Genomic DNA, 27,903 nt, shown 5'->3' with positions numbered 1-27,903 from the left:
TGGAAAATGTATGTCGAATTCAGCATCTGAAGCAAGTCCATTAGTGTGCATCCTAAGATGTATCATCCATGCAAGTTTGGTCAACATAGGGCTTAAAGTTACTTGCAAATGAAACCTGTATAAAAAACTAACCTTTCCACTAATCCAGAAAATGTAGGTCAGATTCAGCATCCCAAGCCAGCCTAGTAGAATGCACCCTTAGATGTACCATCCATGCAAGTTTGGTCATTATATCAAAGTTACTTGGAAATGAATCCTGCACCATAAACTTTAACCTGTTTACTCGTCCAGAAAATGTAGGTCAGATTCAGCATCCGAAGCAAGTCTGGTAGTATGCATCCTAAGATGTACCATCCATGCAATTTAGTCGTTATAGGGTTCATAGTACTGTACCTTGGAAATGAAACCTGCACCCAAAATTTTAACCTGTTTACTCAACCGGAAAATGAAGGTCAGATTCAGCATCCGAAGCAGGTCTTGTAATATGCATCCTAAGATGTACCATCCATGCAAGTTTGGTCATTATATGTCTCATAGTAACTTGGAAATGAAACCTGCACCAAAAACTTTAACCTGTTCACTCAACCGGAAAATGTAGGTCAGATTCAGCATCCGAAGCAAGTTTAGTAGATTACATCAAAGATGTACCATCCATGCAAGTTTGGTCATTATAGGGCTCAACGTATCTTCGAAATGAAACCTTCACCAAAAACTTTAACCTGTTCACTCAACCGGAAAATGTAGGTCAGATTCAGCATCCGAAGCAAGGCTGGTAGTATGCATCCTAAGATGTATTTCCATGTAAGTTTGGTCAACATAGGGCTTATAGTTATTCGGAAATGAGACCTACACCAAAAACTGCACCAAAAATGTTAACCTGCACCAAAAACATTAACCTGGTCATATCTTTGCTGAAATTGCAGCATCTGAAACTTTGACTGGTACAATGAAACACACTAGCAACATCTTCCATGCATGTCTAATCAATATAGGACATAGAAGTACTTAAAAAGAAAACTGCTCCAAAAAACTTAACCTTAACCCGGGACGCCGACGCCGACGCCGAGGGTATCACATAAGCTCCCCCCAACTTCGTTGAGGTGAGCTAAAAATATATTTGATTGCATCAAAGAACATTTTGAAAACCTGCTACAAGAATATTATGGTATGAATTTACAGTAATGACTGAAGAATAATATGTAATATGATTTCCTTTTGAGTTGTTTACAATTCATCTGCCTGCTTTCATTTACACATATTTTTTCAGTATCTTTATTACATGTAATTGTACATGCAGCTGCTGCCCAACAGCAACTTAGATTACCCTAGTTTTTATGAGCACTTTCAAGTTCAGCACATTTCAAAGAAGGTGGCATGGCACTAGTCAATATATTTCATTTGAAGAGACTTGTAGAAGACTAGAGGTCCTCTGGGAGTAAGGCTTGTACCCTCTTTATATTCTCAGTGGAATCATCATGCCATATCGACCTAAAAAAAGAACTGCATAAATTAAATATCCATCAATTGAATTAATTCAAGTATATGTACCTCTGAATTTTAAATTTCCAAATCGTTACAAAGATTCAAAAACTGTAGCAGGTGTTTGTAAAAGAAAGTACCCTGGGTACTGCACATATCTATCATATTTTAAACACAATACTCAATTTTACCTAAATAATTTTTTCAATTCAACAGACATTTCAAATTCCTTTGCTTTCTCTTTGGCAAGTTTAACAACCTACAAAAGAAAAACAATAGGTAAATTTATATCCATGTATATACTCCACACTAGAAATATTTCCCTAAGACATAAAATGGTAAATGCACTGCCAAGAGTTCATCAGTAATGCAACTTGAAAATTTGCATTAGAGTATGATGTTTGATAAAAATACCTAGAAAAGTTTCTTCAAAGTTGACTTTAATACACAATAAATAGTAAAGTCGAATGTCATTGGAAGGGCAAGGTGAAAGAAATTGGACACTGTTTATAAATTTTCACCAAATACTGTATCAATGCATAAGCTACACACGTAACATAAAAATATCTGGAAAAATTCTAATTTTTTTTTTTTGGCAACTGCCCTGAACTCAAATTTGAGAAATATCAGGTCAAAGGAAAGGTCAAGGTAAAAATGTTACTGTGACATCAGAATAAATGTGCATATGGATTTTCATAAGATGTTTCTTTGAAACTTATCTATATCTACTGTAAATCCCTTTTTATTCGTGAGAATTTTATTTTCATGTAATTACACAAGACAATTACATGAGACAGTGTGCTCGCGAAAATTTTATTCTCGCATATAATAGTATTCATTGAGATTAAATACAGCAGTAACCACAATTCATGAAATTTTTGTCTTGCTAATCAAGAGTCAGTGACTATCTCACAAAAATAATATGTAATGAAAATTTAGTGATCTAGAGTATTAAAATACAATATTAGAATTTAAATAACAACAGGATTTATAAATGAACTGTTACCTCCTCAGGAATGTTGGCCAGGCGAGCCACATTGAAGCCATAACTTTTAGGACAGGCCCCTTTTACAAACTTGTACAGGAATGTGATGGTCTCCTCTGATGGATCACCTTCATCTTCTACCATACAAGACTACAACACAGAGAAAGTTGGTTGATTTTGAAGGTACAAGAAATGAGGATGAACTAATTTTAACTGTTGAGTGATAGGTGATAGCAAAGATAAGATAAAGTACAAGCTAGCTGTCTGACAGATAGTGAAAATGACATGAAAATTAATGTTTATTTTAGTAAGTACATGACTATTATTTGATTAAAGCCTCTGACTATTCGACTAAGCTGTCCAAGTAAAATTGACCTTCAAGCAGATATTAATATATTTACCATGTGGCCTAGCCTGATGTTGGGATCATGAGAGAATTCTTCGACCAGTGAGTGATAGTGTGTGGAGAATAGCGTCCTACACTGAATGTTTTTGGAAAGCTCATTCACGACAGCACAGGCAATAGCTGTACCATCATATGTAGCTGTTCCTCTACCTGACAAGTCAAATGTTACATTTTACATTAATAACCATCACATGAACTAAAACCATTCATTTGAAGAAAAAAATTTCCATTGTCAAACAATGTTGTCATTTGAACATTTTTTTCTTTGCACACTCTATCCTTTTTAATCTTAGAAACCTAAAAATTCATCTTATTTTTGAGTCATTTTTCAAAACAAATATTTCAAAAATTTACAGAAAATTGAGTGCAAATTGTATTAATTATCTCTAAATGCCTCAATTCACTAAAATTTCCATAAATTCATTTGCGCATGTAATTCAGAAATTTCAACAGTTTTTATAATATATATGTCTTACCCAGTTCATCTATTAGAACAAGTGCATGTTTGGTAGCATGTTGTAAAATAGCTGCTGTCTCACTTAACTCCACATAGAAAGTGCTTTCACCTGAAACCAAACTTATTTCATTTATATGTAACCAGGGAAACAGTTTCAGAATGCTAAAAGGATCTTGAAAAGTTAATAAATATTTGCAAAAATATTCCATACCTGACATGATTCTGTCACTTGCCCCTAGCCTCGTAAACACTCTGTCAACAGGAGTTAACAGACATTTCTCAGCAGGAACATAACATCCCATCTGAGCCATGATGGTAATTAGTCCAACCTGTCTCATGAGAGTGGATTTACCTCCCATGTTTGGACCTGTTACCAAGACGATCTTACTACTGCTGTTCTCTTCACCCCCCTCCGTGTCGAGTTCCTGGAATAACAGAAAGGATTGATTGCTTAAATACATTGTCTGTATTTTTTAAGTACGGTGGCTTTACAACTGTACTGTAAATGGGGGAGGGGGCACAAAATAGTTATTTTCATTTTGAAATGGTACACATGATAGATATAATTTAATAATATAATTTACTTTTGTGTAAGTGAAATATTAGACCTGCAAATTTAAACCATTTATCTCCAGATCAGGACAAAATATATCTACTGTTCCTGCTATTTTTCTACTTACGTCAGGGATACCTATAACAGTGTCATTAGGAATAAAATCCCCTCCTCCAAATGTCCTCGTTACACAGGGATGTCTGGCCTCTCTTATCTCTATAAAGGGCTAAAAGCATAAAAAAGGTTAAACAGTATCTCTCAAAAGGCCATACCAATATTGTAATTAGATAAATTACCGGTAATATATTTCTAAGCACATTCCACATTTGCAACAAATTTTCACAGTATACAGGGTGTAAATGCCAATACTGTACACCAACTACATGTATTTTCTGTGACAATTTTTAATTGTGTGTCATAAATAAATAGTTCCTGGCAATAAATGTTTGTAAAAGATTTTAAAATCTCTTTAATATATTTCTAACATGCAAATAAAGTTAGTTTCAAGTAATTACATCTTTAGGAGTGTATACATTTACCTCTGTGTCAGATGTTGGATCTAATATCTCTGGTCTACATGTGACTCCATCTGCTGCACCAACATACTTAGCCAGGGACATCAACACATCCAGAACAGACAGACACTGCAAAGCTGTGTCCCATAGTTTGTACCTACAGGTATGTAAATACATGTATTACAGATTACAATGATATTTAATGTCCCATGAACAATGTTCACATTGTACAAATTCTTGGGCATGCATGTACCACCAAAAATCAATATCATAAACACATGAACATGTACTGAATACAGGGAAATATTTGCCCCCATTTTATTTTTGCCCCTTTAGCCCAACTTACAGGTGGGCAAATTTAAAACAGTGCAAAATAAAAGAAAATGGCATTATTTCTTACACAAAACTGTGACTGAGTGAATTTCTAAAATGGGGCAAATTGTTTGCAAGTGTAAAAAATATAAATATAAGTATTACTTTCATTCCTTCACATTTACCTTTCATCAAAACTATAGAAGAGTCTCCTCATGGTGTCTTTTAGGGCAGCATCTTTACGCTCCTCAGCTTCAGTTAGATCCACCAACTGATCCTCGATCTCCGTCGTCCTGAATCTCTTGGCCCCTTTTTTGGAGGACATCAAGTTATATTCATCAGGGACCCTTTTCATTACACTCTCTGGTACCTCAATCTGATATCTATTTTTCCCAGAGCCCCAGTAGGTTAATGTCTGGTGAAGAAATCATTTGAAAGTACATGCTACTACTGTATTTTACAGAGTCCAAAATGTAAGAACACCGAGTGGTAAACAAAGATCTTTAGAGGCAAAAAAAACGTCTCAGAAAACATTATCATGACTTCAACACTAGTACATTTAGTACTAAATATGATATACATTGGATATCTTTCAGCATTATACTTTTTTCCTTTTACAACAAATAGAAATAAACCGCAAACAAACTATTTTTTGCGTTATCTTTTATTTGACAGTTTGAAATGAATTTGGGCAATTTATTTTTGGGACTGAGGAAACAATACAAATACAATGCAAAACAAGAGATGTTTGTAAAAAACTTATGCCCCCCTCCCCCTAAATTGGAATTTTTCTAAGTCCAAAAGGATTTAACTGTCAAAAATGGCGTGATCGTACCCAAAAAGGAACTTGACCTAGATATTCATCTGATAAATCTGTATACTAAATTTCATTTCAGTATGTGCAACGGTTGCAAAGAAAATGAACAGAAACTGCAAATAATTGGAATTTTTCTAAGTCCAAGGGGCAAAACTCTGTCAAAAATGGTGCGATCGTACCCAAAACAGAACTTGGCCTAGATATTCATCTGATAAATCTGTATACTAAATTTCATTTCAGTATGTGCAACGGTTGCAAAGAAAATGAACTTGACCTAGACATTCATATGATATGTCTGTATACCAAATTTCATTTTAGTATGTGCATTGGTTCTGAAGACAAGAGGCCCAAGGGCCTTGAATTGCTCTTCTGATAAATTGTACAATCTATCACTTCTATTAGAAGCCTCCAACTCTATTAGAATCATAAGACCCAAAATGCATCAACTTACAACATTTGATAATATTTAGCCAGTTAAGACTGAAGATATTATAATATAATTATAAAATACCATAAGTAGGTCACAGTGACCTACCTTTTGATTGAAATTTTCTGAGGACTCAAGATACAATAATTGACAAAGACTGATGATTCTAATTAAATAAGTACCTGAGATATTCAAAAGTAGGTCACCGTGACCAACTTTTTGGTCAACATTCTCTGAAAACCCAAGATGCATCATCTGACAAAGTTTGACGATTCTAAGCCAATTAGTACCAGAGATAATTAAATATAGCCTTCAAATGTCGAAAGTAGGTCACGGTGACCTACTTTTTGGTCGACGTTATTCAAAAACCCATAATGCCTAAATTGACAAAATTTGAAAATTCTAAGCCAATAAGTACCTGAGATATTCAAAATTAGGTCACCGTGACCTACTTCTTTTTGGACATTCAATGAAACCTTAAGATGCCTCAACTGACAAAGCTTGATAATTCCGAGCCAATAAGTACCAGATATAATTAAGTATAGCCATAAAATGTCAAAAGTAGGTCACAGTGACCTACTTTTTGGTCGACGTTCTCCGAAAGCCTCAGCTAAGCTCTCAGGCTCTCAGGTTCTCTGAAAACCCAACGTGCCTAAACTGACAAAGTTTGATGATTCTAAGCTTATACGTACCTGGGATATTCAAAAGTAGGTAACTGTGACCTATTTTTTGGTCGACATTCTCCGAAAACCCAAGATGCATCAACTGACAAAGTTTGATGATTCTTAGCCAATAAGTGCCTGAGATACTTAAATATAGCCATAAAATGTCAAAAGTAGGTCACCATGACCTACTTTTTGGTCGTCACTCTCTGAAAACCCAAGATGCATCAACTCACAAAGTTTGATGATTCTAAGCCAATAAGTACCGGAGATATTTAAATAAAGCCATAAAATGTCAAAAGTAGGTCATCGTGACCTACTTTTAGGTCGTCACTCTCCGAAAACCAAATATGCATGGACTCACAAAATTTGATGATTCTAAGCCAATAAATACCTAAGATACTTAAATATAGCCATAAAATGTCAAAAGTAGGTCATCGTGACCTACATTTTGGTCGACATTTTTCAAAGACCCAAGATGCATCTACTGACCAAGTGTGATGATTGTAGGTCTGAAGGTAATCGAAATATGAGTTTTAAACAATTTGAAAACAAATGTCAGCAAAATTCAACTAGAACTGTCCAATTGAGACAAAATACCCCCCGCTGGGTTTTTCAGAAGTAAGTTTTTGCATAATAAAGATATGTATCAAACACGAATTATAAAATTTTTCTTCCAGTGACCTTGAACTTCCCAAATGACCTTGGGTCAAGGTCATGACACACCCATAGGTCATGGGCAATCTTTGTGTGAAATGAAAACCTACCAAGTTTATCCTTAAGAAAGATATGGACCGGACATGAATTATTAAATTTTTCTACCAGTGACCTTGAACTTCTCCAAATAACCTTGGGTCAAGGTCATGACACACCCTTGGGTCATGGGCAATCTTTATGTGAAATGAAAACCTACCAAGTTTATCCATAAGAAAGATATAGACCGGACACGAATTATGAAATTTTTCTTCCAGTGACCTTGAACTTCCCCAAATGACCTTGGGTCAAGGTCATGACACACCCTTGGGTCATGGGCAATCTTTGTATGAAATGAGAACCTACCAAGTTTATCCTTAAGAAAGATATGGACCGGACAAGAATTATTAAATTTTTCTACCAGTGACCTTGAACTTCTCCAAATGACCTTGGGTCAAGGTCATGACACACCCTTGGGTCATGGGCAATCTTTATGTGAAATGAAAACCTACCAAGTTTATCCATAAGAAAGATAGAGACTGGACACGAATTATGAAATTTTTCTTCCAGTGACCTTGAACTTCCCCAAATGACCTTGGGTCAAGGTCATGACACACCCTTGGGTCATGGGCAATCTTTTTATGAACTGAGAACCTACCAAGTTTATCCATAAAAGATATGTGTCAAACATGAATTTTGAAATTTTTCTCCCAGTGACCTTGAACTTCCCCAAATGACCTTGGGTCAAGGTCATGACACACCCTTGGGTCATGGGCAATCTTTGTGTGAAATGAGAACCTACCAAGTTTATCCATAAGAAAGATATGGACCGGACACGAATTATGAAATTTTTCTTCCAGTGACCTTGAACTTCCCCAAATGACCTTTGGTCAAGGTCATGACACACCCTTAGGTTATGAGCAATCTTAGTGTGGAGTAGTAGATTCTAATGTCCCTCTTTAAGAAAGATATGGACCGGACACAATTGCACAGACAGACGGACAGACGGACAGACAGACAGACGGACAAGGTGATTCCTATATACCCCCCCAAACTTCGTTTGCGGGGGGTATAAAAAGTAGGTCACAGTGACCTACTTTTTCATAAATATGTTTTAAGGTCCCAAGATGCATCAAAGTACAAGATTTGATGATTCTGAACCTCCCAGTGTCTGAAATAATGGGATTTAATGTTTTTAATAGGATAAGTCATAAAGTTCAAAAAGTAGGTCACGGTGACCTACTTTTAAGTTGACATTGATTGAGGACCCAAGATGCATCAACTGACAAAGTTTGATGATCATAGGCCTTAAAGTGTCCAAAATATGCCTTCAAATCAATTTGAAAACAAATCCCCGCAAAATTTAAAAAGTAGGTCACCGTGACCTACTTTTAAGTTAACATGATGTGAAGTCGTAAGATGTATCAACTTACAAGATTTGATGATCCTAGTCCTTATAGTAAGCAAAATATACACGTTTTTATTAATTGTAAATTTAGGTCAACTTTGAAGTGACCTTGAGACCACGCCCTTTGCCCCAGGGTAATTCCCCGTGCAAATTTTAATCTTCGACATATCCTGATCCTTGTATGCAAGTTTGGTGAAAATCTGCCAGGTGGTTATGGAGAAGAAGATTTTTTAGCAACCAGTACTTTTGGTTTTGTTTTCCTGATTACTGTAAACCAACTTTTATTCGCCACGACTTTATTTCGCGATTTAGCAGGGGTAGACTATTTCGCGACAATTAATTTTCGCGATCAAGCCTTTTTGGATGTGTATTTAATAGACAAATAACACTTTAAGGACCGGTTCACGGCGAGAAATATTCGCGATGACGATGCTCTCGCGAATTTCGTGAAAATTTCTCGCACGCGAATAAAAGTTGGTTTACAGTATCTCCCCTTGTTTAAGGGTCCCAACACTTATTTTAGTATAAATGGTAGCCCTTGGGCCAAGGATACCCTGTGACAAATTTGGTACTGATTGGCCAAGGGGTTCTTGAGTTATGGCCCATATTCTAAAAAGTTTAAACAAATGGCCATAGCATTAGCTCTTTGAGCTTTTGAGCTTTTGGCTCAGAAGAGCTAAAAATGAACGGAAACTAAGTGGACTGACAGACTGACAGACCGACCAACAGACAGCAGCAAAGCAATATGCCCTCCCTTCTTTGAAGGGGAGCATAAAAAATGGCTTGTGGTGATTAATATTGGCTAGTTGGTCGCAAAACTCGCTAATATTTCTTGCATGGGAATAAAAGTTGGTGTACACTAACTTGGAATTCAGTGATAGGACTTTTAATCTCAGAAATATTCAATTTGTACTGGACTTACTCTACATCCTAGCCTCTGGCGCTGTCTATCTAAGTACTCTTCCAGTCCCCTCTCTGCTGCCTTCAAATCAGATTTTGCCGAGTCATACTCTGGACTGACGCCTTCAAAAAAGTAGTCAATTTTAGTGTACGGGCTATTCCAGAAAAAAATATATGGGAGGGTTGGACGGCACTTCATTTATTTTTGTATGGGTAATGGGGACTGGAGCAATTAAATTTGCATGGGTGGTTGTCCTCATCCGATATATTTTTAGATGGGTGTTTGCACTTACCCTAACAAATAATCAACTGCAAAGAACTTCCTTCCTTTCATTTTGTATAGGCCAGTAAATATTTATATTTATTTTAAAAAAAACGTCCTAAACAGTTGAGAAGTGTGTTTACATTGAAAGTGAAAGTAGATAATTATAAAAGCACATGGTGCAATGACAGTGGAGGATTGGGACACAATTTCTTTGTGTTCTTGTGTTCTTTGTTGCTTCCAGCTCAAGTTTAATTTCAGCAATTTATTCAAACGTGATTACATCGGTAAATTAAATGATATTAGAAACGGAGAGATCGTTTGATTAAAACCGAAAGTAGAAAAAAAACGTATCTGATAATAAAACATTTTAGAGCATGACTATGGAGTTTGCAAGTCAAATATTTTACTTAATACCAAATACGGTGTAAAATAATGTTTATGTATAACAGAGTTTGTAACAATATGCATGTATTATGTCAATAAATACATGTACCAATCCCTAACCTGTTGAGTGTTACCTCGAATATATTTTTAACCCAGCCATAACATACAAATGAATTTATGAAATATATTTCAGAAACAAGTGCCTGCACGGTTGTTAGGTGGGATTGAGACTTCGTAATTTTTTTTTCATGTCCCACTATATAGACAATGTCTTACATAACTACATAACTTTAGTCCCCCCCCCCTAAAAAAACCCTTACAAAAGAACTTCGGACTTGAACTAAAAAAAATTAGCTGATTGTAAAATCTTACAGAACTTTTGTTTCTGTTAAAATTTACAGAAAAAATATCTTTCTAAATTCTTTTCAAAAAAGATTAAAACTATTTTCAAAGTATGAAAAAATGAAAGTTTTATGCATAATATTTAGATTTCCATCATATTTATTTTTTTTTCTTTTTAAATGAGTCCATTGTTTGGATACATTCCAAAAACGAACACTCATTTCAAGTTGCATAAAGTGCAAATGCTTGAAAAAGTACCGGTACGTAAAATTTTATTATACATAACTTAAAACACAATTCTTTAAAAAAAAGTATTTTAAATTTAGATGGGTGGTTGTATTAAAAGCATTTTTAATTTGATGGGTGGTGGGGGAGAAAGCAATTAAAAATGTATGGGTGGTGGGGTAAAAATAAAAGTGCCTTCCAACCCCCCCATACATTTTTTTCTGGAATAGCCCTAAGATAATAAAGATATTCATAATTTTACAATGAGTAACCATTCTCAATACATGTACAAATTTATGACAAAAAGTTCTATATGATTATTATTAGAGGGTTAAAAGTGTGATGATTTAACCTCAATCTTTATGTTAGAAAGATGATGAGTAGTCTTTGATGGTCTACTAGTTTGTTTTTTTTTTTTTTTACATTAATGTTCAACAAGGAGATTTTTTTTTATATACTTATTAAATCTAAAAGCATTGTATGCTTAACTAACCTTTGTTAGGTAAAATGACCCCATCTTTCTTTGCTTTAGCATGGTCAAACGCATTCTGCAAAACAGAAACCGAACTGAATATCATGTTACAAATCACATATTTTTCTTTTTTTAATTCTTTTACTCCAAGTTTCACACTTACCTCAAAGAATTCCATTTCTTTCTGTAATTCTGGGAATAGCCCTTTACTCTCTGTTGTGTCTAGTGTCATGGTATGCTTCAGCAGTTTGGACCTGAAAAAAAAAAAAAATATCAATAATGGACAAATATGGTATTTTATTTTTAGCAAGAAGTAATTTTAGCGATTTTAAAATGCTGACTAAAGAATCTATTACAAATAATATGTAATTAATTTTTAGTGATATTCAATTTTAGCGATGTCTGCACCCTCGCTAATAATGCCAAAATGAAACCCTCGCTAAAAATTCTACTTATACGGTAATTATAAAATTTAAAACAAAAGTATTAAGTCCATAATTTTTCTAAATGTAAAATGGAGAAAAATATCTCATGATGAAAATACAAGGTGCACATTTTTAACTGGTGTACAAATTTTCAGACAAATCCATGCAGTAGTTCTTAAGAAAGTGTTTGAGCAAAATCATCATGTCTAGACATACCAGCAGACATACATGTACAGGCTCATTTAAATATATCGCAATACATTTTGTTTGTAGGGGGTATAAAAATATATATAAATATACATTTATTTCTATAGCCATTTATATCTTTATTGTATAATTAGTTCAGATTTATCCCTGTGCATTCAATCTTCCAAAATACTTACGTAAAGTTATCTACATGAGATTGAAACTTCTTCGCTACTTTCTGGGCAACTTTAAATCCCTCTATTGTAGACAGGAAATCATCTATTTTCTTTTTACTGCAGAAAATCAAACATAGATATATCAAATACATGTAGAGCAACACTGACTTGCTTTATCCCTTGTTTACAAATACCTTGCTGTAACTTTGTACCTTTATCCAGCTCTTTATGATTTACCTGTATTTAGCTTCATCAAAGAAGATGGCTCTGCTGTCAGGATGATTTTTACTGCGTGCAGCTGAACCAAGACTATGGAATCTAAAGAACAAGCATATTTCTTCTTAATTTCTGTATCACTTAAAAAACCATGAAATTAAGCAAATTTGCAATTACCTTTAAAGAGTGCAAAAAATTAAAACTTCAGACAGAATCAGCGTTTTATTTTATCAGAATCAGAAAATTTTACTTAGTCGGATTTTCAAAACAAGTAACATAGCTCTGTAGAGCTTTTGACTGACATATTAATTTATGCACTCTGGAAGTTTCTCCATCATGTCTGTGACTAAATTACCAGCATGCTTCAGACAGATAGAACCTTTGTCATTTATTTTTAGACTTACTTGCTGAGGGTGCGTTCCAGGTCCGGAAGCTTCCGCATCATGTCCGTGACCTCTGCCATGACCTCTGGGATCCCATTCAGGTCCTCCACAGCATTAAGTCGATCATCAATAGAGGTGGAATTACACAGAGGGGCACACAACCATTGCTTAAACAACCGCTTACCTGAAATCATCAAATCAAACATTGCTTAAACAACCCTTTACCTGAAATCATCAAGCAAACACTGACACCTAACGATAACTTGAAAAGCAATGTAAGCATGCAGAAATTTAATTCCTCAAGAAACATGAAACTCTAAGGGGAACATTGAGTTACACTGACTGGCAAACATTTTACGCAAGTGCATTCTGTAATGTCCATTCTATCATCAACTCTTGATGATATTTACTTGCATTACTGTGCACTCTCTGAACTTTTAAAATAATGTACATCAAATTGAAATTCTCATGTTCTAACATCATTGAAATAAACTTGCATATTAGCTTATTAACTAAGAAAAATTCACTGAATTCTGAAGAACATTTTAAGTTCTGAAAAAATGTTACCAAATGGAGTACAGCACTGATTTAGTCTGGCCAGCAGGGTTCCTTCCTGGGATCCATACATGTCTGCCACGTCCAGATTCCTCAGGGTCAGGCCGTCAAGGACCATGTGTTGATTTTTTGTGAACGCTGACTTCTCTTTAGATGCTGTTTCTCCCGAATCCACAGGAACATATTCCTCAAAGTTCTTCATGGACAAGAGTTCTTGGTCCATTAGGCTGTATTGAAGATACCAGACGATAGCCCCTAGTGAAGACACAGCTAAACTATACTCCTCGGCTGCACAAAGACCAATGGTGTCTCCATCAGACATCATTTTCTTGAGACAATCTGGCCACACAATGTTGTCCTCAGTCTGGAAGTACTCCTCCTCTGCCAGAACTTTGAGGGCCTTACTGCTATCCCAGAATTCCGTTTCGGGTCGTAAATACTCCTTTATGACTGATGACAGGTTATTGTTGATCAGGCTTGATGTTTTTTCAGACAATTTCCCCCTTGGCATCAGTACCTTTAGAAGATTAGAATTACAGTCAAACTTGTCTTAGCGGCCACCCGAAATCAACGGCCACTCGTGATCAGCGGCCACTTTCAGTTCCCCCCGACGATTTTTCCTATATATTTACATTTGCAAATGTTTTCCTTTATATAACACTACTGAAGGCAAGCGTTTTTATAACTGTGTAAATACAGGTATGGGGTCAAGAGGTCACAGATGTGCGTTTGGATAAACGTTCGACGTAATTTCTCTGTGACGTCATAAAGGGTCGACGCGCGTTTAGTTGATTACATACATGCCGTTGGGTTTGAAAAAATTAACGCATTTCACACGTTAAAAGTAACAATCAGGCAAATATAAAGTATGAATGTCACAAATGTAAATATAAGTAATAAGGTATCATTTTTTGAGTTTTATTGAGATGTAAAACGGGTTGGCACATGATCAAATCTTCCATAAAGCCCTTCGGGCTTTATGGGATTTGATCACGTGACCAACCCGTTTTACATCTCAATAAAACTCAAAAAATGATACCTTATTTCTTAAATATTTTAACTGGAATAAACGGCCACCTGTGTAACGCGGCCAGCGGCCACTCAAATCCTCCCCCAACAGCCTTATTGACACTGTAATAGGTGGCCATTTCGTCACTTGCTGCGATTCTAATATGTCTTTTAAACTCATTCGCTTGGGTAATTATGTCCCGATAGCCAATTTAACCTAGCTATTAATGCAATTAAACAAATTACTATCAGATACACTGAACTCTGTTTGTGTTATGTTGCGTTGCGTTTATGAAAAAAACCTGTTAGATCAATTTGTAATTATTTTTCAAAATCGCTGATTGAAAATAAAAAGAATGTAAATACAATATGATACTTTCCTCTACCTAAATAAATTCACACCTTTTGGATTTTGATTCCATGTAGAAGCCCTAATTGCTACTCTTCTGAAAACAAAGTGCTTCAGTGGCATGCTTATCTCGTGAATTTCACTATCAACAGATGATCGATAGGGATTAGTCACGCTCTACTGCATATGACACCTGTGTTATGGAATGATTTTCAACTGCGTCAATACATCTCTCTGGTCAACTGGTTAATTTTATTTCTGTGTCTGTGTATGTTACATAGAAATTCTGACAGCTTTATAAACAATAAAATTTACCAGACTTTAAAAACTTTAATATTCAATTATTTAGTATTTAATTTAATTACCGATGAATTTTTTTTATTGGGGGGGGGGGGGGGTGTTACACTGCTGACCACTTTTTAACATATGTAAGTGAAATTTTTATTGACACATTTTTACTTAAATTTCTATGCTTTATTTTATTTACCATTAAACTGTATTTTTGTGTATTTTTTTTCTTTATAAAAAAGGATAATAGTCAGGCACTGTATGTATTACTTGTTTAACTACTGTAATATGTAGGAACAGAAAAATGCACAAAACCTTTTAAAAAATCTAATTCTTTGTTTTTTGAATGAGCTTGAATATATACACATAAAAAGCCTTTGTCAAATTGACCTGTTTTATTATTTTATTAATTAATTTAACTGTAGTGCTTAATGTTGTTTATTCATTGCCCGAATGTCTTTTTCGAGGACAAACTGGAATAAGAGGCCACCTGTCTTAAGTGGCCAGTTTCCAGACTTCCCAAAGGTGGCCTCTTAAAACAAGTTTGACTGTATTTTATTTCTGATTCAGTTTCAATATGATTTCTTTTCTTCAAATGTCCTGCACATCTTAATTTTTCACTAATTATCAAAACAAACATTCACATACTGGAATGTAATAATCGGAAACTGTACATCAACTAGTATTTGCAACAACTTTCATTTGTAATTTGTCAGTTAACTCAATTTAAAACTTATCTGCGATTATATCCGATTTAAACAGATATTTCTTTACCTGTACAGGTGTGAAGTGAGCAATCAGTGTCCGAAGTCTAGAGCAGTACCGGTCATCTGTGAATTGTCCAATCTGTGATAATCACAAACATATATTTACAGCAAAGTACATGTACTGACAGCTGGATATTTCAATGCTTACTCAGTATTACACCATTCCAATGGCACTTAAATAAATCATCTTCAGGTATAAAAGTACTTTGACAGAATATCCATTTTTTGTCACATTATTAGACTTACCTGAAATTTTCCTATCGTTGTATCAACAAAACACACACCATAAGTACTCTGTCCAAATTGTCCATCATCCTGAACAAAGTATGAAGAACAGAAAAATATAATTTGAAGTAGAATCTGTGGTATGGAAATGCATCCATTCAGGAAAACAGATGATGATAAATTACATGTACTCGATAACCCTGATATACTGTAAATGTATTATATTTAGCGTGTGTACGATATTTAGCGGAAAGTGATTTTTAAACAAGTTAGCGTAGATTTGATTTAGCGCATTTCTTGATGTTCTTTTTCATGCATAAATGAGCAAGTCATTTAGCGGTGTACTTGATTTAGCGGAAGTTTCTTTCCGTGAAAGGCGCTAAAAAGAATACACAGCTAAATGTAATAGGTTTACAGTATTATCGCAGCAGCTGCTATAAAATGCAACAAAGTTTGATGTTAGTAAGTCAATCCTGGTAAAAGATACATGTAATATGAGAAACACAATTTGATTCTGTAGAACTAAAGAATTTCTAACTGCAACTTCAAGAACCTAATTTTGATTGTAACACAACTAATTTACACCTTTTCTCAGTGAACCAGTAGATAATACTGTAAACCAACTTTTATTCATGTACAAGAAATTTTCGCGAGGTCTGCAAGAGCCTTGTCATTGCGAATAATTCTCGCCACAAACCAGTTGTTGTAGTCTCTCTTTATATTAACAACATCTAAAAAAATGCTTGATCATGAAAATTAATTGTCGCAAACTAGTTTACCCCCGGTAAATCGCGAAATAAAGTCGTTGCAAATAAAAGATATGTTAATGTTATATGAAATGTCACTCCCAAATCCCATCTTTTCACAGAGCCAGTACACAATACATGTACATGTAAGTGTCACGTGAATTTTCATACACCCACCTTTTCACAGAGAGCCAACAGATAACTACTGGAGGCCTCAGCAATATCCCCGTCCATCACGTTAAATGTCTGGGTCCCCTTACTGGTGATGCGACATACCTCTCTCTTCACCACTTTGTCAAACTTGGTGGGAGGGAGACCCACTGTCAAGTATAACAAGCAAATCATGATCACAAATCAGAAGATATCTTATAATACATAATGTATAAATCAAATACATTTCAAAATTTCTTTTTGACAGCTATGAATTGAACATTTTTGTTGTTAAAAGGACCATCATTTTGATTTTTCTAATCAGAAAATTTCCCATATTTTTATTTATTTTAGCTGAGTTCTAATATGATATACAAGTACAGCAATTTTCCTATTCATAATTTTTTTCATAATAGAGAAGCATACATGTAAAGTAAAACATGATCATAGTGATGTGCAAAGGACATACAAATTTGATACGCTGTAACCTTATCCGCTATACATGTATCTATTAAGATTTAAATATATTTTAACTTAACAACTGGGATGGACAATACCTTCGTTGTAAGCATGAATTCATTATAAGCGTGTTGGCTATAACCGTGTTTTACTGTACTTCCTTTTTTTTTACCCTCTCTGTCATCATGTCCGGTGTCTTGGTCTGTACTTACTTTTTTTGACCCTCTCTGTCATCATGTCAGGGGTCTCGGTCTGCTCGATCCTCGCGACCTTGTAACCTTTCTGTATAAGCTGATCAGCATACCTACTGTATGCAATCTCAGGAAAGCCAGAGTGAGCCTGTTCTCCCTAAAAAATTTAAAATTCACTTTCAAACTAACCTTCACAAATACATCTACAAAAAGAATACACTCAAAGAAAAAGGCCTGTTAAGATTAAAATTATTCTAATTTTATTATTTCTTTATCTTTCTAATGCAGGAACAAACATGGAAATAAATGCATTTACAACACACTTTCATGTATATAAGTCCTAGCTCTTTCACACCAATGTCAGCATCCATGTGAAACAGCTCATAGAATTTTCCCATCTGACAAAAAAAAAATCATTTTAACTTCTCTGCATAAAAATAACTTCAAAATCTTTAAAGTACTTAGGTAAAGGAACAGCAAACTATTTATGCTAGAAATTTTTTATTTGAATCACAGCCGAACAGGTCAATTTATTGATGACGTCTCTTGCTTGAATTTTTTTTTCTTTTCTCAATACATTTATGAATACTTAATTATCTTTCAAATCAAACCTTGAAAAATAGTACAGCATCAAAATGTTTGGACTTCAACTCCCACCACTGCCTCATAGCCTGTAAAATACGAACATCTGGAAACTGTCTACCAAAATAAAGCAGTGAGTTCTAATGTCGACTATATTACTCAATGACCACACTATCGTAAAAATTTAGTCTGGCATCTTTTGTGTATTTTTAATTTACTTTATATCAACGAAGATACATGTACATGTAAGTGCTTGGATAATAATTACCGGTGTCTGTTGCTTGAGGAAGGAATCTGGAACATACAAAGTCTTCGGATCATAATCTGGGTCAGTCTTGCTCTTCTTCTTACCATCCCTGTCATGATATTCATGCATATCAATGTACACCTGTATAAAAAACTTCATATACATGTTTTCCTATTTCCAGGCATATCCCAAATTATTATGGATCAGTAAAACAGAACATATATGTCAGCTTTCACATGGACACACACTGCAAAATAACTTCATGTAGTTCACAATTAACCACATCTGTCTATATAAAATACTGCTTTCAAATAAAATTTTCAAACAGAATAAAAAATATGAATTATCAAACAAATAAAATTGAAACTATGGCTAATGTCTTCTATGTGTGTGATGCTCGTGCTTCTTATTCCTCTATTCCATCTAGCTGTGTGTCTTACTTGATTTTCTCGGGCTGTAGAAAATCCAGTTTCAGGTGGGGGAAGTTGGACTCCTGCTCTGTTCCCTTGACTGGTTTAGTGTCCTGAAATAAAATGTTGAATTATGGCAACTCTTGGTAGTATGTAAAATCATGGCAAATGATGGTAGTATGAAAATCATTCAGTATTTATCATTATGTAAATCCTACGGTGTAGTAAAATTTGTCTAATCCAGACAGTGTTCGAAATTAGCGTCGGTCCGTCGGTCCTGCGCCGACGTACAAACGGAAGGACTCATGTATAGTATGACTAAATGGGTCCTTGAAATGATTTTGGGCCGATGATGATTTGCCATGAAAGAAGGCCTAAAAAATATGCTTCTTTCCTATAACCCGACCGACACATTCAAAGTGCTACCATATATATCTGTGCCGGTTTCAATCAGCTGATGCAGTTTTTATAAAGAATGTAAACTGTAACTTTAGTTGAAATATAAATATGTCATCCTAGTCAACCTTCACTCAAATCTGAAGATGAATTTTTATATCATCTAGTATTTCCTCCCCCAATTTGTTTAGCTTCGTTTTCTATCGTAAGACAGCCATGTTTGGTGTCTACTGTAAAATTACTTGGTTACTTCAAATTCTGGGATATTTGGCCACTTTATTTAGGTATTTAGGGAAAGTGAAAATTAATGTTTTAAATGGAAACTTTATTATGCTTCAGTATGTGAGATCGTACATTAGGCAAAAAAAAAACCTACAGACAGACCCTTTTTTTTTTTTTTTTTTTTGAATGTTACAGGAAACAAAAAGTATGTTTACAGTAACTTTAACATATTTTTTTTGTTACATAACATGATTCTTTTTATTGGTAAGGAATCGATAAACTTACCAAGATTGTCAATTAAAGTTTATTTTCCCAAAATATATGGTATAATTTTTTGGGCCTATGCTGCCTTGGAAGGACTTGTGTAGACCCTTTATCAGTGGGTCCTTTGGACCCACAGAAAATAATTCCGAATTTCGAACACTGAATCCAGATGATGTTTATTCCAAAATCTTGCCCTATATGTAAATTCAGTTGTTAAAATTGATGTCTAATCTGGTCAATTTTCATGGAACCAGTCATTTAGAAAATGTTATAATTACATGCATCTGGCATCTGCAAATAATCCATAAGTAGCGATCTAAGAATTAAGTTCTATACATTATTACACTGTATATTAAAAATTGTTACTTACTATGTCAAGGGCAGCAAAAGAAGCCAGTTTGGATTTAGTTTTTTCTCCGACAGTTGGTGTGAAGGAGGCAGGAAGCCGACTGGTGGAGGGAGAGACTTGTTCCTTTACAGGCTCCTCATCTGAGTCAGCCTTCTCCTTGGCCGTCGGTCGCCATGGCTTGGTGTTCTTCTCTGGTTTCTTCCTCTTTCTTGTGGGAGGCTCTGCTTTCTTTGATTTCTATAAATTTGTAAGTCTTTTTAGCAATATATTTTTATAATAAAGAAAGCACTATCTAAAAGTATCTATGAAAATTGCAACGATCTCTTTATACTGAAATTCAATATTCTGGGATATGTCTAATCATGAATTTGGACTTTTGAAAACTTTTTTATTAATCAGTTTCCCCACAAAAGATATCATACAAAGTGAATGCCATATCCCCGACCCCTTCGCCCATCACTGTTTGGGGATAGTGAGCATAACAACACATACCTTTACTGGGGAATCAATTTCTGATTCTGACTCAGGTTCTGATATCTCCTCTTCGTTCACACCACTGCTGGCATCATCAGATGATTCTGCATCAGAATGGGGCTTGAAATCATCATCTGTTTAAAACAATTAAAAAATTATTTTACAAAATGACCAAAAGTAACAACCAAATTTTTTTTTGAATCTATTTCAAAATACATGCATTTAAATTGTTGTTGTCTTTACCAGATCACACAGCTTAAGTCTCATACTTGCATAACCAGTAAAGTTAGAAAATCCTCACCTGATTCCCCGCTGTCACTGGCACTAATGATCCGCCGCCTCTTGGTCGGTCTCCTACTTGTTCTCCGTTTGGATTTCTTTTTTAAAAAAAATCTCTCTCTTATCAAAAAAATTTAAACATCGTCTTCAATATGAAGGGGTAAATTAAAAATATATATGTAGCCATAATACAAAAATAATTTTGTCATTTTTAAGAGCGATTGTTTGCAGAAACTATAGGGAAAATGGTCTTACAACCAAATATATTTTCTTAGTGATGTTTTCTATATAACATATTTTTTCTGTAGCAGTGAGCTGAAGTAGACTATTCCATGGCAGATATCAGTAGTGGAATATGAAACATACCGAGTCTTCTTCCTTGTTTTCCTTGCTGTTGTCAGCTTCATTTTCTTCACTTTCACCACCCTCTGTTTTATCCAATAGATTAAAACGGTAATTTATTCTATTTCTCTCAGGTTTGATACTTAAAATATGCAACATATCTTTATTACAAATCAAAATTCTTTGATCCACTCCTGACTGTTTACCTTCATATTCCATTTCCTCTTCCTCCTCCTCATCACTGGATGGTTGTAGATCCACCACTAGTTTTCGTCGCTCCTCCACAGATAATTTCAGGGCTTTATCTGCCTCCTCTGTTCCCTTTTTCACTTTAGGATTGAGGGAGTAACATTTTCCACCTTTCTTATAGTCCTCGTGATCTGAGCCATGGTAAGGCATCACATTACTGCAAGGGGTACAGGAATCGGAAAATTTTAAATCAACCAAGATTTCAAAATATTCCCAGAGTATAGATTTTTTTTTTTTTACATAATTAACAAATATATTGCAATGAACTTATTTTACCAGTATTGATATTTCAGTGTGTTTTGATCTGCTGCTTGTTTGCAATTCAAGAACACACTGATGTATGATTACAACAAATGGATTCATGATTGCAGTGATCAGTAGATGAGGAAGATTGCATTGAACTTTGTTGGGATGATCAACAATTTTTGCTGCATCACTCCCTATTCAGCTGCATAGTAAGTAGCCCGACCAATTTTATTAAGACACCAAATTTTATTTATAGCCTTTAATAATATACAATACAGGGCTCTTGAATTAGGTCATGATTATTTTTTTATAATTTCAGTCAATGTTACAAATCTGACATTCTAAAATCTCTTTCTTATCTAAATAATTTGCATAATCTTTGCTTACTTTGCTTTGATCCATGACCTTGTTGGTGGTGTGTCAAAGAACTGGACATGTAATTGTGGGTTCTTGCCCTTTTTGATATGGGTATTTTCTGTTGGATGAGAACAGACAAGTGATGGCCACCAGGGATAGCCTGACAATTTACTCCACACAATATCACCCTCAGCAAAACCTGTAATCAAAATCAACTTGTTGAATTCTCTGTGTTTCATTCTTAAATATCTTTACTTCAGTTAGACAGTTTGCAGGTCCAGCACAATACCCCGATAAAGGTATATAGCTTGATATAGCTATATAGCTTTATCAAGGTATTTAAAATACCTTGATCAAGGTATTTTATGTAATGAAAATTAAAAAAAAATCTTTAAAAATTAAATACTGAAAGTCGAGTTCTGAGTTTTTGTCAGTGTGTCTTCTCGTGCATGAAAAACACTCTAGTATCAAAAAGAAAGCATAAAATAACGTCTCCTCACACGACACGTTTTTATACTGATTTGTTTGTGTTTGAGTACTTTACAAGCATGGGTGAATTTACTGACAACAACTCAGAACTAGACTTTCAGTAATTAATTTTTAAAGAATTTTTTTGATAAAGCTTTCTAGCTTTATCAAGCTATATACCTTTATCAAGGTATATACCTTTATCGGGGTATTGTGCTGGACCTGGTTTGAGCACCAAAGGTACATGATTATATGAAGTGAAAATATAGCCTTTTAATGGTTAACATATCTTCTAATCAATACATTTTTAAAAGAATACTGAAGAAACCCATACAAAGTTATGAAGAAGTTGACAGTATCCAAAATATCAGTGTCATCGACTCATCGGTGTAGAAAAAACTTAAAAGACGGCAGTGTTTGCCCTTTCATTTTCCTTATCTTAAATATTTGTCCTATCACTTTCATAACCATATTGCTTTAACTAAAAACAATCTTAAAATAATGAAATACTTTGGGTCTCAGCTTGTTTTTTCGCCTGTTTTGCAGGTGTTGCTTCGTCCGTTTTGTTGGGTGATTTCTTCTGTGACAACACATCGGATCCATTCAAATTTGGCTGAGTATTCTTCGCCGCCGCTGGACTTTTCGTAAAATACGAAAAAAGTGTGTTTCCCTTCTTAGACGGGGTTGGTTTTGGCCCCATCTCTGCTAAAAATATCTCCCGCGGTTTTCAGCACAAACGGGATGTTTGCCAGGTGAACCAATTTTCAACGTTGTAATAGTGGCAAATATAATTCCGGAATATACCATAACGACTACATACTTTCTCAAAATGAAATTTTTCATGAAAAATATTTCATTTTGTACATTCTAATGCATTTTATTCAATGTAATTTGAAGTCTTAAAGGAAATGGTCGTATAGAATGCACAGGTGTTTGGGAACACCCCCACCTGTTTTTTTTCTATGACATATTCACAAAGTATTACAACTGAAAAAATCTAGTACTAGTGTGGGTACATTCATTACTATTACTTTTTGAATGTAAATGTTCCTTTTTTAAGTACTTGGCTGTTGATTTTTAGAATCTAAAGATTGAATTGCATACTATAAATCACGCTGTAGACCCTCCTGACTATGTTTCAAAGTTCAAAGTATTTTGTCAAAAACAAGATGTACCTCAAGGATGAATACACTACCACTGAAAAGAAATTATACATTTTACATGTATACTTAGACAGAATGTACTACTGTTAAATCAGAAATATATTATGTCCTACACTGACCGGCCGGTTTACTATGATGATGGACCATTTCTAAAGATTGTTTTAACAGTACTTATTATATATAATGCATGGGTTGAGATGGAGAGTATATGTAGAAATTTTTAAAATATAAAGAAATAACGTACTCTTTGGTGTACGGGTATGTAGCTTTAAGCTATAAATCTATTGAAATTTTGTACATTTTTTTTATGACAATTTTACAAAACCTCAAATAATCGATCTACTTTTGCTGTGTATGTGACAATATCATTCATTTTTTCCTATAAGAGACGTGTTGCTGATTTTGATATTTAAAAAATCGGTGTTATCACTTTTCATTTTAATAATAAAACAACAATAGTCAATATTGGAAACTACAATTTATTTTAAAAGCATCCACCCTGTAAACTCATCCATCATTGTACGGCTCTCTATTTTCTTTTAACCAGATATTCCTATTTCACTGAAAAAGAGAAAAAAAAGTTCGATGTTCCAAAGAAGGCTATAAAAAAAAAAGACTGGAGCAAGCGGATAATCTGACCGATTCCGTTTCCTGCTAGATGGGGTTATTCAGTGGTAAATGAGGTTAGGAGATACGGATTCAGTCGAGATTTTCCCAAATACATAGGAGGACGCTCAATCCACTTTTACATTTTCCTTTCTGGAAATGCTTATAGAAGTAATTTTTGTTAAAACACAAAAAAGGAATAGCATGCATGATAAAATTACATGTAAATATGGGGGTTATTTTAGTATGTATATAAAAGTGTTATCTATATGGATAAGCCACAAAAAAAATCTGACCATCTAGTTACAGACTGCTGTCTTCGAACACGCCTCTCTGTCCATCTCTTTTTAGCGTTTTCAAATCTCTCACTTTTCTGTGAAGAAGTTAAAAAAAAAAATATTTTCACTTCTTTATATAAAACAAGTCCACGTATTTATATTTGAACATTATATATCTTAGCTCCTCTAAATAAATTTAGCTTTTATACACGTGCACGTTTTCGCACATTCGATCCATATTCAGAAATAAAATATATCTATAAATATAGTGTCATTAACTCCACTTGGTAATATTTAACCAATGTAGGAGCACTTGTACTACCAACTCGTATACCAATTTTCACCAATATCAGTTTAATACTCTACATAGGAAATACCAGAATTAGATACCCCCTTTCTCTTTTACTATTATATATATTTACGCTGATGGCGGCTCTTCTGTGAAGTGGTCCCTGGAATGACCCCCGTTGACAGCGGGGGTCTGTTGACGCCTTCTCGATCGTGACAGACCCCGTCAGGAAGGCCTCCTCCTGTAACGGCAGGTAGTCCCAGAAGGTAGAGACGCTGTCCACCCCTGGAGTAGAGGACACAAGTATTAAGGTTCACTGACCCTTTGACAAGAGAGATAACTCTTACCTAAATAAATGACTATCTTTCCTTTGTAAAATATTGATGCAGAACATCAAAAAAATGAAAAAAAAATGTACTTTAAATTGTGTGGAATAAAAATGGCAATATAAAACTTTCAATGGAAAATGACAACAGATAAAATAAAAAAAAAAAACAAAAAAACAAATGAAACTAATATTGATTGTACAATTGAGGTAAAAATGGAATAATTGTCAATGCGTTGAAAAGAATAAACAGTAATTTTTATAAGAACGCTTTTCAAAAGGTGTCATGATAAATATTGTTAAGTGAAAGAATTTTAAAAAAGTTTATTTTCTATTTTAATCAATTATTCAATCTTTAAAAAAATGTTGCATGACAAGGACAATGACTCCTTTTTTGAAATGAAGATTTTCTTTATTGTACTTCTTCATTGTAAAATTTTGCCTTCCCTTATTTTTTGAAACAAAATTATAATAGGAGTAGTAAGTACAGCTGTATATTTCACTTTCAGCATCAGGATTATGCATTTGATCCAGTTTTTACATAATTTTTATCATAATATTTACCAAAAATGTATATTTTTTATGTTGACATACACTTCTGTTTATTTATGTCTCCTATCCTAAATAATTTGGCGACCTATACATTTTTTGCAATTATTAGTATTTTTAAAAAACTATTTTAAATGAATGTAAATGCAATTTTTGTACTTTGAACCATTAAAATTGTTAGGGTGGAAAAACCTTAATGTAAATTATCTCTGTAGATTATCTCCTCTACGGAATTATTATATTAAGTTACCAGTAATTTGTACGATATATCCAGTGTGTAGATCTAAACATTGGGAAAATATATATATTATTTAAATGTAAATTTTATTATCCGACAACCTTTCGGCCTCTTTAGAAAAATTAGTATAACAAAAATATATGCTCTCTTACCTTGATGTTCACAACGATATCCCCAGAATCCCTCCTGACACCGACAGATGGCGGACTGATACAGAGACTCGCACACTCCCCGGGCACATCGGACCCTGGTACATGGATCATCTGGGGGGGGGGATAAATTTTAAAATCAAAAAAGTACGCACTGCATAGATAAATGTTAAATAATCATATGGATAGTAGAAGAATACATTACCTGTCGGTGCAGAGAAGTGAATGTCATACTCAGATCCCTGAAAAGAATTTCTACCTTAGCTCCCCATTTTTTAAAGTCAAATATACAGATCTGCAGCTATTTCGATCTCTACTAATTAGATTCAACTGAAAATGTTTCAAAGGTTTTTTTTTCGGTGTGTGGCATTTTAATGCACCTAGTTTCTAAAAAAAAAAGGTATTACTTAGTATTACGTAATTAAATATCTATTGTGAACTTCATTTAATATTTTTGCTAATAAAAACAGCGACACATGTCATTATCAAATGAAAATATGCATTAAACAATACATATCTTACTTTAATGAAACATCCAAAGGAGGCTACCAGCAAAAAATGGTGCGCAATCATCATTCTGCATATAATGACTTAAAACTATTCAGAACATTTACTGAGAAAAAGGTATTTACGAAATTGATTATAAACTGTGAAATCAATTAAGACCGATGTTTTTACCATAAATTACATTAACAGTGGTGATAAAATCAGCCAGTTATTATATACTTTAGCCTTATTAAATGATAATAAAACCTGATTGTTTTACAGGTGTATTAAATGATCGAAATTAATGCATAACGGGAAATTATTAACTAAGTGCTGCTCAAGAGCTAGACTCTCTATGTCATTCTATAGGGTTCGTGTAAAAAGGCATTGGTACTTAGTAACCAAACTTTGTCTTTTATAGTGCGTTTTATCCATTCTAAGATTCATATCGCTGCAGGGGATTAAATACTGTACTGTCTGCAAGATCAAAAGAAGAATTGAACAAGACGTGTTTGTAAAACACTATGCACCTGGCGGCAACAAAGTTCGAAAAAAGCTATATTTAGCATATAGGTCACAGTCAAGGTCACAAGGTCATTGACCTTGGTGTCAATTGAAAGAGCTTAATAAGTGGAGTACGCTGACTAAATATGAAGTCTAGTAGATCTCTCAGAGTCCAAAGGTTAAGGTGAAGGTTCAAAAAGCTATTTTTAGCATATAAGTCACAGTCAAGGTCACAAGGTCATTGACTTTGGTGTCATTTGAAAGAGCTTAATTAGTGGAGTATATGCATATCAAATATGAAGTCTCTATCTTTTACGGTTCAAAAGTGATGGCAAATGTAAAAATTTACAGACAAAAAAGCTATTTTTAGCATATATGTCACAGTTAAGGTCACAAGGTCATTGACCTTGGTGTCATTTGAAAGAACTTAATTAGTGGAGTACGCAAACCAAATCATCATCGGAACGAAGCGTAATCAGCCGTGGGTTTCCGACGGTGATACCAAATATGAAGTTTTTATCTTTCATGGTTCAAAAGTTATGGCGAAGGTTAAAGTTTGCAGACAAACAGACAGGACAAAAACAATATGGCCCTTATATTGATTTGGGCGCATAAAAATTATTCGTAAGCAGTCAGCCAATCGATGGATGGGACAAAGGGGTTTGGGGTTGAGTTGAGGATGAAGGCGTAAATGTAAAAGGTAAATTGTGAAATACTGAATAATGTAACCCTTTTCACACTGTTCAAACAATTTTTTTGCTTCTGTATATCGAAAAATTGGGGCAAATACCCGGTAATATTTGCTCTGTTCGTCCATCTGTCTGTTTGTTCACAAAAACGTTAAGCTTTACCATAACTTTTTGATTGCTTAAAGTTATGGCGTTATGTTTCATGAGTGTATTCCATGTCCTAGCTAGTCCTTTCTTTGGTACCAACATGTGACATCTTGACCTTGAAGCTTGACTTTTGCCATATCTTATCAAATTTTAAATGATCCATAACTTT

General features: G+C 34.3%; 2 protein-coding genes across 2 annotated transcripts; both read right to left on the bottom strand.

Moving 5' to 3' along the window:
* Positions 1-1,113: 1,113 nt before the first annotated feature.
* On the bottom strand, positions 1,114-23,076 carry LOC134244192 (DNA mismatch repair protein Msh6-like). Its single transcript, XM_062726461.1, has 31 exons — positions 22,822-23,076; positions 21,874-22,042; positions 21,198-21,397; positions 21,016-21,077; positions 20,672-20,747; positions 20,389-20,504; positions 19,918-20,133; positions 18,696-18,778; positions 18,277-18,364; positions 18,038-18,097; positions 17,750-17,824; positions 17,448-17,583; positions 16,804-16,946; positions 15,902-15,970; positions 15,663-15,734; positions 13,256-13,760; positions 12,710-12,872; positions 12,327-12,407; positions 12,111-12,206; positions 11,466-11,556; positions 11,324-11,378; positions 9,637-9,737; positions 4,893-5,122; positions 4,420-4,552; positions 4,008-4,106; positions 3,539-3,752; positions 3,347-3,436; positions 2,866-3,020; positions 2,486-2,614; positions 1,671-1,738; positions 1,114-1,488 (listed from the first exon to the last, which is right to left on the bottom strand). The coding sequence occupies exons 1-31, from the start codon at positions 23,009-23,011 to the stop codon at positions 1,419-1,421; spliced, it is 4,035 nt and encodes a 1,344-aa protein (XP_062582445.1). The 5' UTR covers positions 23,012-23,076; the 3' UTR covers positions 1,114-1,418.
* Positions 23,077-24,004: 928 nt separating this feature from the next.
* LOC134244174 (uncharacterized) lies at positions 24,005-26,038 on the bottom strand (the record flags this gene model as incomplete). Its single annotated transcript, XM_062726440.1, has 4 exons — positions 24,005-24,035; positions 24,377-24,453; positions 24,781-24,932; positions 25,912-26,038. Coding segments are annotated over 4 exons (378 nt in total), but the record flags the coding sequence as incomplete, so codon positions are not given.
* Between the last annotated feature and the right edge of the window lie 1,865 nt (positions 26,039-27,903).

This window comes from Saccostrea cucullata, unplaced genomic scaffold (genome assembly GCF_032062105.1).
Source record: "Saccostrea cucullata isolate Sc308-1 unplaced genomic scaffold, CSIRO_AGI_Scuc_v1 ctg512, whole genome shotgun sequence".
Lineage (NCBI taxonomy): Eukaryota > Metazoa > Mollusca > Bivalvia > Ostreida > Ostreidae > Saccostrea > Saccostrea cuccullata.
This window is presented reverse-complemented; position numbering and strand designations above follow the sequence as displayed.